Source organism: Nestor notabilis, unplaced genomic scaffold, assembly GCF_000696875.1.
Source record: "Nestor notabilis isolate BGI_N333 unplaced genomic scaffold, ASM69687v1 scaffold17246, whole genome shotgun sequence".
NCBI classification, from domain to species: domain Eukaryota; kingdom Metazoa; phylum Chordata; class Aves; order Psittaciformes; family Psittacidae; genus Nestor; species Nestor notabilis.
The window spans coordinates 37,726-46,826 of record NW_009934455.1 but is presented as its reverse complement, the minus strand read 5'-3'; the positions used below and the strand labels follow the sequence as shown (position 1 = coordinate 46,826).

General features: G+C 36.5%; 1 protein-coding gene across 1 annotated transcript in view; it reads left to right on the top strand.

Moving 5' to 3' along the window:
- Positions 1 to 906: 906 nt before the first annotated feature.
- The window catches only part of LOC104407946 (oxidation resistance protein 1-like), a gene marked incomplete at its 3' end in the record, with an annotated part of 28,351 nt that continues 20,156 nt past the window's right edge, over positions 907 to 9,101 (top strand). Inside the window, exons 1-2 of the mRNA XM_010017360.1 lie at positions 907 to 996; positions 7,807 to 7,914. Coding sequence (XP_010015662.1) covers positions 958 to 996; positions 7,807 to 7,914 — 147 coding nt within the window. The remainder of the gene's footprint in view (positions 997 to 7,806; positions 7,915 to 9,101) is intronic.

The window sequence follows — 9,101 nt, the reverse complement described above, 5'->3', positions numbered from 1 at the left end:
ATATCAGAATGGGAGTATAACTAATCCCATTGTGGCATGGAAACTTAAGGTATCTCATGTAAATATTTTGGGCTCCTTAATAGCAGGTATTTAACTCTTAAAGGTGTAGGCCTCGTGATAGAGACCTAACTTCTCAACAGATTAATTTCAAAAATTTATGTGTGTATATAAATGGATATGTTAAAGCCCCTCCTTTTTTCTAAAGATGTAAAATTAAAGGCTTTACATTGAATTATGCAAGTACACTGTTGCATTGTGTTTATCATAAATATCAAACCAATTAGTATAAAAAGGTAGAGTATAGTTCAGGCCTGTGATATGGAAGTCATCAAAATACAACGCCCCAATAAAAAGAACAGTTCTTAACTTGTGATGTTTATTTATTTAGAATCTTAATTGTATGTGTGCAGGCTGTATGTATTTGCTATAGGCATGATAACTCTGAAGTTAAACACTAGTGTTGTTTTATAGAAAAGCTTTAACTACTCTGTACTTACCAAACAGTGACAAAAAATCTGCACAGATTATATCAAACATACAGGAACTCTAGATCACCTCTCTTCTAGATGAAAGCAGGATGGGTGTGATACAGAATCTGTTAAACCCAGTAGTTCCAGAAACACTGCTTGCCTGATGGGGTCAATCTCCTATTTAGTCTTCCTTCATCAGTAGCTTCCTGGATAGCAGTTAGTTGATTCCTAGTTATCAGTGGTTTGTATTGGTCAAATTCTTAAAGCATTGCAGAGGAATGAATTTCCTATTCTAGCAGCCGGTTGTCTGTTACACAGTCACCGGGAGCAGGCTGTTTAACTGGTGAATTAGATGTCTGCCCACGGGGCTGTAGTCAGCAGCCTGTGACAGTACTGAGAGAGGAAAATGAATTTAACACGCACGTTGCCTCAATTTTTTTCAGACACTGGCCAGAAGAAGACCCCAGACAAGAAAGATGCTCGGCGAATGTCTTTTCAAAAGCCTAGAGGGACTATTGAATATTCTGTAAGTTACTGCTTTATTGTTAGAATGTCATTGCATAGCAAGTGCAGACTTAGTTTCATTACAAAATAAAAGCAAAACAATAATTTGCATTACCTTTTAAGCTTAGAGTTGTTTGTATCTAGTAGCTTATTTTGACAGGTATTAAATTGGGCATTAGCTACCAGTAGCTAAGTAATGTTTGGTTGGGGTTTTTTTTGTTGTTTTGTTTTGTTTTTTTTTTTTCCCTTCAAGAATCAATCTGAGCATTCACTTTTAGGTAACTAATTCCAAACAGTAAATAACATTAATTATAAAATTGTGTGCAAGTTCCCTGCTTTCAGCATTATTAATAAACTGTTGATATCAGGAGAAATAACAGAATGAAGTTGGGGGGGAGCTATATTTTGATACTGACCTTCTGGTGTTCTAATGATTTTCATAGATCTATACTTTTTACTGCACAGATCTGTTTCTGCAGCAGTATCTGAAAATGGAGCCTTTCTCTGCCTGTTCTGTTCTTGAAATGACCCTCAAACTATGCTGCAGTCAGCTTTTCACATTGTGGTTACTAAGGGAAACTGAAGTGAGAAGTATCTGTCATGTTATATACTGGAAATATAATTAAGTCTATAAATAACATTTATAGGGTTGATATGAAAATAGGTAAGTCTGTCACAGTTAGCTTTGAGTGCTTTTGAAGCTGGACATGATAAAATATAAACAAGAACTTCTTTATAAAAGGTTTTTACTTGGCCTCTTGGTGTTCTCTTATCCCAAGAGCAAGATATGGGAGAGACTTAACTCTTAATGTTACATTAAGCCAAGCTGTGATACAGCGTAACTATGGTGTGAGAATGGTGGTGTAATCATTTAGAGAGGGGCAGGGGATGTATGTATTGGAGCAAGAAGCATGTAGTGTGGCTTATATTGGGAATTTTGATATAATGCTAATCTATACTAAAGACTTCCTTGAAGTTGAAATTCAAAAAAGAAATTTCTGCTGCATAGGTTCTAGCAGTTGAAGAATGGTAAAGTAAATGTGACTGTTGTTTCTGCTACATTAACTCCGTTTTGTCTGAAATTATTAAAAAATGCTCAGGTGTAACTGTAACATTGGGGTTCCTATTTAGGCAGTAAATCCCTCAAGTTTGCTCTTGCCACCATGTGCTTGCATTTACCTTGGTATGTAACATTCCAGGCAAAGCTAAAGCACCAAGCTTTCCTTTTTAAAATTAGTATATTTGTGTTAAGTTGCCATGTACTTCTGCAGATTTTTGTGTTCCAGTAGGTGGGGTTTTGGTTGCAAAAATAACTTTTTTTAGTACATACTGAAGTATGTATCACTTCCTGGTGATTCAAAAAGGCAATTCACAAGAATTAAAGACTTTTTGTCATTAAACTTAGTACAGTTCTAAAGGAGGCTGTTGCATGTGTGGAATAAGCTGCATTTCAACTACACAAATCGTCTATATTGTCTGGTCTTGGTCATTTCACTCATAAAGTACTTGAGTAACATCGGATTTTTCAGAGCTTTGGTTATATGTAATGCACATATGTTTTCATGAAATACACAGATCTAACCTTTAGAAACTGAAATTACGTTCACTATGTCTATGAGAGGTCTGGTAACTATTGTGATAATTTGCTACTGTGACTATTTATTACTTTAATCCATGTAGAGAGGGAAACTTATGTCTGATTTCTGCCTTAGCCCTACTACCTCTCAAAGCAACAGCATGTGCACATTTATATGTCTGCATTCGTTGCTGCTTTGAGAAGCAGAAGAATGAAGGCAGAAATCAGACACACACACAAACACCAGCACTCTTGAAAAGTTAGTGGGTTTTTTCTTTGTTTTGTGGGTTTTGTTTTGGTGTTTGGGGGGGATGTGCTTTCTAAACTCCAGGTGATTTGTTATTCCCTTTTTCCTCACCTCTCTGTCTAGTCTTCCCATGTCCTCAATTTCATTAGCTCCTTTTAATGCTCTGAAACTATTGTTTTGTTGTTTTCTGGTTCTTGGACAGCTAGCCTTGAAATTCTTTTAAAAAACCTATTTGTGTACTCTGATTCATGTGTATTCAGTGTCTTAACTTCTAATGGAAGAATGAATGAACTCCAGCTGTTGAGATGCAATGACAATGAAGTTCATTTTAAATGGCAGTAGAGGATTTGGTTTTAAATAAGATTTTTAGATAACTTTGCCAGTTGCTAATCTGACAGAAGTGGAGGCAGTTTGGGTCCAGTCAGTGGTGACTCTGTAGCTGTTTTTCTACTGGTGCACATAAGCACACCTGGCAAATATGGGTATAAAAGTAGTGCTCTGTAAAAGGAAAAGGGATAATGGGATGTACCTCTGCTCAAATACGGACACGGTGATTTGAAGAGAGTGTTTAATTTGGGATTTCATTGGAAAAGAAAGATGGAAGCTATGGATCTTCAGTGACTCTTTCTGTATCTAGTCATATCTATAAAAAATTATTTTAGTTAACTTAGAAGTTTAGACTTATTTGTATACATATCTAAGTGACTGCATACAGTAGGAGTAACTAAGTAGTAAGGTCTTGAGTGTCATCTACATAAGAGTTGATGACTAAAAGCTCTTGCTACTGAGTACAGGAAACTACTTAATATTCTAAGAAGCTCTTACTCAACAGAAGTTACTGTACAAAGCAGTTTGTGTGTGTTAACACAATCCTGAATAAGTGATTCTTGTTTTCTTTTTACACTTTCATTAATCAGTATCTTTCAATCTTTATATTCGAGTCAGTATCCTGAAGGAAGCAAATCAAATGCATGATGTGTACTGAACCACTTCAAGATACCAGCTGGCCAGCTCAAGTCTATTTTGGATTGTGTCAGGGAATAAAATAGTGTTTTCACATGTCTGGTGGTTGTTTTTTTGGAGGTTTACTTGTATTGGAACAAATCTTGCCATTCTCTTAAACTCATGAAACAATGCAGTCACTGTTCATAATTCATGACTCCCCTCTCATCTCAGAAGGGGAAATAATCCCATGAAGATTCAGCATAGTGCTTTAATATTTGAATATTTACAAAATTCATTTAGTATGACTTTTTGCCCTCTCTTCCAGTATTGAGTAGATGAGGAAAAAATAATTGGAAAAGCTGGGGGGTGGCTGTGGTATGTGGTGGCATGTTTTTAATGTGATAATTCTTAAACTGTGCTTTTCCACAAGGTTACTTTTTCAGCTTTTGGCTGTTCAGATTTTTTTATTTTTTTTTTTATATAGCAGAAAACCTGAGAATTGGAAAATAGATCTTGGATTTAGAAAATAAGGAGATACTTCAGGAAGTCTTTATTACGTGAACGGTTTCTTTGTTTTAAGAAGGTGTCAGTGCTGGTCTCTGAAAATCCCGTGTAGTGCAGAGATTTGCCTGTGCAAATTTTACAGCCAAATAAGAAAAGGAAGCTCATATTTGCCATTCTTGTGCTCCTGATTGTGAGATAAAACCTTTAGCTGCCAAGAGATCTCACCAGATGGTTTTCTTTCTGAAGGCTGAAAAGAGTGAATACACTGTCAAAGTGCTTAAGCTTTGTGGGTTTTAATTGGATGCTTTTAATATATTTTGTATTGTGGCATAACTTAGTTTTAAATGTCTCAATCATTAAGAGATACCTATTGAATACGTAGCAGCTGATGTCCTCCAATATTCATATGAGAGCAAACTTTTGAACTGGGCAAAGCTTTTGCATCTCACTTTACAGTTTGTTTTAGGAAACCTTCTGAATTATCTTCGAATCATAGAATGGTTTGGGTTGGAAGGACCTTAGAGCTCATTTAGCTCCAACCACCTACTGTGGGCAGAGACACCTTCCACTAGACCAGGTTGCTCCAAGCCCTGTCCAACCTGGCCTTGAACACTTACAGGGATGGGGCAGCCACAGCTTCTCTGGGAAACCTGTTGCAGTGTCTCACCACCCTCTCAGGGAAGAACTTCTTCGTTGTATCTAATCTAAATCTCCCATCTGTCAACTTAAAGCCATTTTCCCCTTGTCCTGTCACTACATGTCCTTGAAAGAAGTCCCTCTCCAGATTTCTTGTAGGTCTCTATAGGTGCTGGAAGGCTGCTGTAAGGTGTCCCTAGAGCCTTCTCTTCTCTGGGCTGAACAATTCCAACTCTCTCAGCCTGTCTTCACAGGAGAGGTGCTTCAGCCCTCTGAGCATCTTTGTGGCCCTTGAGTGTCTAATGGAAACACCACTGTTGCTTGATTTGGTGGCAAGTTTTATTATCATCTGAGCAACAAGTACTACATTTCTAGTCAGGTTATGTTTCTATTTCGATTTCTGCTTTAGAACCACTTGAAAGTGACATAAGAGAATATTCTTATTTTTTGCATATCTGCATGATCATACCGTACTGAATTACTAAGAGCTGCTACAAGAGTTATATCACATACTGCTGGAGACAGATGTTTGCTGCTTTGTTTAGCTTAATGGCTTCCTATATAAAGAATTGTCATTATAGAATTAGAAAATTATCTAAAATAAGCTAGTTGCCATATTTTTGGCCATACCTTATCTTTTTTCTTTAGTGAATCTAGGCTGATAAATGCATCTTTACAAAATGATAATGAACTCTGTATTCAAGGAGACTCTTCAACTGTTACTCACAAACCTTAGTTATGTTAGTATCCCAAATTGCCCTCTGTTTTTTATCTCTTGAACTGTAACAGCTTTCAAAGTACATTATATTTGTAGCTGTTTTTCTTGCAGGACAACCCACATCTCTTTTGTATCTGTCAGTTACACTCAGTTATTCCTGTACTGTTGACATGTGTTCCCTAACATGACATAACTTTGAAAAAAGTTAATAGAGTATTTATTTTCCTAAATAAACATTCTGGGGTGAACATTCTGTTCAATGTTAAGCTTTGGAACGTTTAAGTGGGAATGTGTTTTGAGGAGCAATTATTTAACTTCTTATTCTACTTTTGCATTGCAGCCAGTAGGAACTCCATTTGCCAGCTATTCTTGCAATGCAAATAAAATGTTTAAATATTTAATCACTGAATATTAACTAACACTATAACCTGTAGAAGCATATTCTTCCATTCTGGCAAAATGTTTGCTGCTTCCGTGAAGAATAAATATGCCTTGTTACAGTCTACTGACAGCAAACCATATAATGCTTATTAGTTACATGGAGTGTATTAATTCAACTGACACAGTCCACTGCAGAGTACAGCTGTAGGCAGGCTAGCCCAATGTATGTTTTGTTGCTTACCTCCACTGTAGTATGGTTATGAAAGCAGATTGGTTTAGTCTTTTGGTTTCAGACTCTGCCTTTTTCTCTGTGACTGTGTAAGGTCTACTCTTGGGGCAAGCACTACAAAAAGCTATTAAAACGTATGCTCAGAGACTTCTTCTTTCTTTCACTCCCTTCACCCTAGCCTCAATTCTGTTTTCTGACCCAGTTTAATCATTCAAGCGAAGGTAAAGGATATCTGTTTAATTCTAGTAACAGTTGGCAAGGCATACAAGACATGGTGCTACACATTTTTGTTAAGGAAGTGAATGAAGAGCAGAAGATACCTAGTGGGTACGCAGAGTCAGCTAATGATATCCACTGACTTTCTCAAAACTGTTACATGTAGAGCATACACTGTGAAGAAAAATGGGTTTGACTTTCACTCATCACTGTTCCCTACTTCTCCCTTGAAAACTAAGTAGAGGGAATTTAAAAGAGAAAGCAGTCTTTTCTGTAATTGTCAAGAGAAGCTAGTTAAAAGAACAGCCTGAAAATAGGAGGAAATTTTAAATCTGTGTGTAAATAGTCTAATACTTGCTATTTATATAGTATGGAAGGTGTATAGCTTCTGCAGATGTAATTAGAGGGACAACTGAGAAGACATTTAAGGCAGGCGTCAGTAGAATTTTTTTTTTTCTAGCTGTGCTCGATGTTTAGCCACACAAACATAGCTTTGCTTGTATTGCTTCATCTTCTCTTATTTTCTCTGGTACAGCATTTATGAAGCCCTATGCATTATGCAATAAACTTACTTTGGTTGTATGCTACCTTGTCATATCCCTGTTCTTAAATGCCTGCTAACAGTTCTTTATTCTGAAATACTCTCTGTGAATAAAACTTTTTTCCCCTTTGCTTTCTTCTGTTGGTTCATACTGAATGCATTTTAGAAAATGGGGGTGAAAATAACTTGGAAAAAACCCTTTCTTTACTGAGGAATCACCTACTCAAAATGCTTCTGCTCCATCTGCTGTCAGCCTAGTTGACCTGTTTTGCTTCAGTACTTTTGCTTTTTACCTCAGTGAAGGTTTTTACTTGAAAGTCAGGTTAACAGAAGCTTATTTCAGTAGGAAGAGGCTGCATTTGCATTTAGAGATTGCTTCAGCAATTTTCAGTGAAAATCTGAGGATTTGGAGAATGAAGGGTTCTGTGTAACCAGACAATTGTGTATTGGTCCAGTGGTACTCAGAAATGAATTTATAGAGCAGAAGTTCTCATGCAGTAGCCGAGCCTACAGTTCGGAATGTGTGACTGACACTTTTGGCCACAAGGAAGCATAGGGGGAAGGCAGGTGTCTTGTTGCAGTATCCTCATGTTCAGGGGTAGGTATGTTTGTAGGAGTTTATTTTGTTGTGGGGTTTTGTACTTCGGTTTTGTGATTGTTCGGGGTGTTTTTTGTTTTTTGTTCTTTTTTTGGTGTGGTAGGGGATGACAGTCATAAGATCTGAAGACTTACAGTTCATCAAAATCTTAGTAAATCTACACATGATAAAATTCATAAGCCACTATTTGAACTAACTGCTTACAGGTTTGTTTTTCTTTTTGTTTTCCCAATTGATACAGGTGGAATCAAGAGATACTTTAAACAGTATTGCCTTGAAATTTGATACAACACCCAATGAACTGGTTCAGTTAAATAAGCTTTTCTCCAGAGCAGTCGTTCCTGGACAGGTATTACACTATACATGTTACTTACCCAACAAAGACCTGTTTCCTTTTATTTCTCATCTCTACCAGAGGAAGTATTAAACTACTTCTGTTACTGCTTTTCCTATTGGCTTTGTAAAATAGTTTTTCATTTTTCTCTAGTTTGTGAATTCCTTATGCCTATTAACTGGCTAAAAGGGGAACATATCATGAAGGTACCGGTCTCTCTTAAATAAGATCAGAGGACTTTTAAAACTAAATATACTTAGTGGCATAATAACACTTGGGTACAAGCTAAATTGTTACTTTGCGAATACAGCAGGCCGTTTGCCAACTCAGAAGACAAATTTGGGCTACAACTTACAAATAACATTCCTGCCTGCATACTACTGCCTGCAGTTCTATTTTAATAAATTGAATAATGTTTCTGTTCTACTCTGAAAACTTGCTGTTTTTACCAGCAGTATATGAACTATCACTCACTTCTTAGAGGTCACTATTTCTTATATCTTTTTCTTTCCCTTATTTCGCCTTCATTTTTCACTTCTCTTTGAAAGCAAGATGTGGAAACAAGTGAAAACTATTGGCCATTTGGTATTAGCCCTCTGTTTGAAAACATCCAGTGTTTATTTCTCATTGCTGCAAAACTGTCTAGGTAGCTTGAAAGCCTACCATGGCCAAAATAATGTATTTAAAGGGGGTGAATAACTTCAGTTGTTTGGGGTTGGTTTGAGTTTTGTTTTTGGGCTGTGTTTTGGGGTTTTGTTTGGTTTTTTTTTTTTTTGGTTTTTGTTTGGTTTTTGTGGTGCTTTTTTGGTTTTGTGGGTTTTTTCCTTTTTCTTTTTTTTGGGGGGGGTTTGGGGTTTTTCTTGTTTTGGGTTTGTTTTGGTTTTTTTCCACATTCAGTGCTAAGAGCTGTGTCTATAAACTTGTTCCCCAGGCTGTTTCTTGGTTACTCAAATAGCAGAGAAGTAGCAAGAGAAATAAAAGGCAGGTCTTCCTTGGACACTGTATTGGGTGTTTCTGGCATGCTGTATACTTTCATTGCTTTCTATATGAACTTTTTCCTCTATTGTAACTAAAATCAATCTTTAATGACTAAAAATCAATCTTATCTCAAGATAACTTATAAAAACTTTAAAAGCTAAAATTTAGTTGTATTTGGTTTGATGTTTATTCCCTCAACTCATAATTTCTGTTAAAGTTAATGG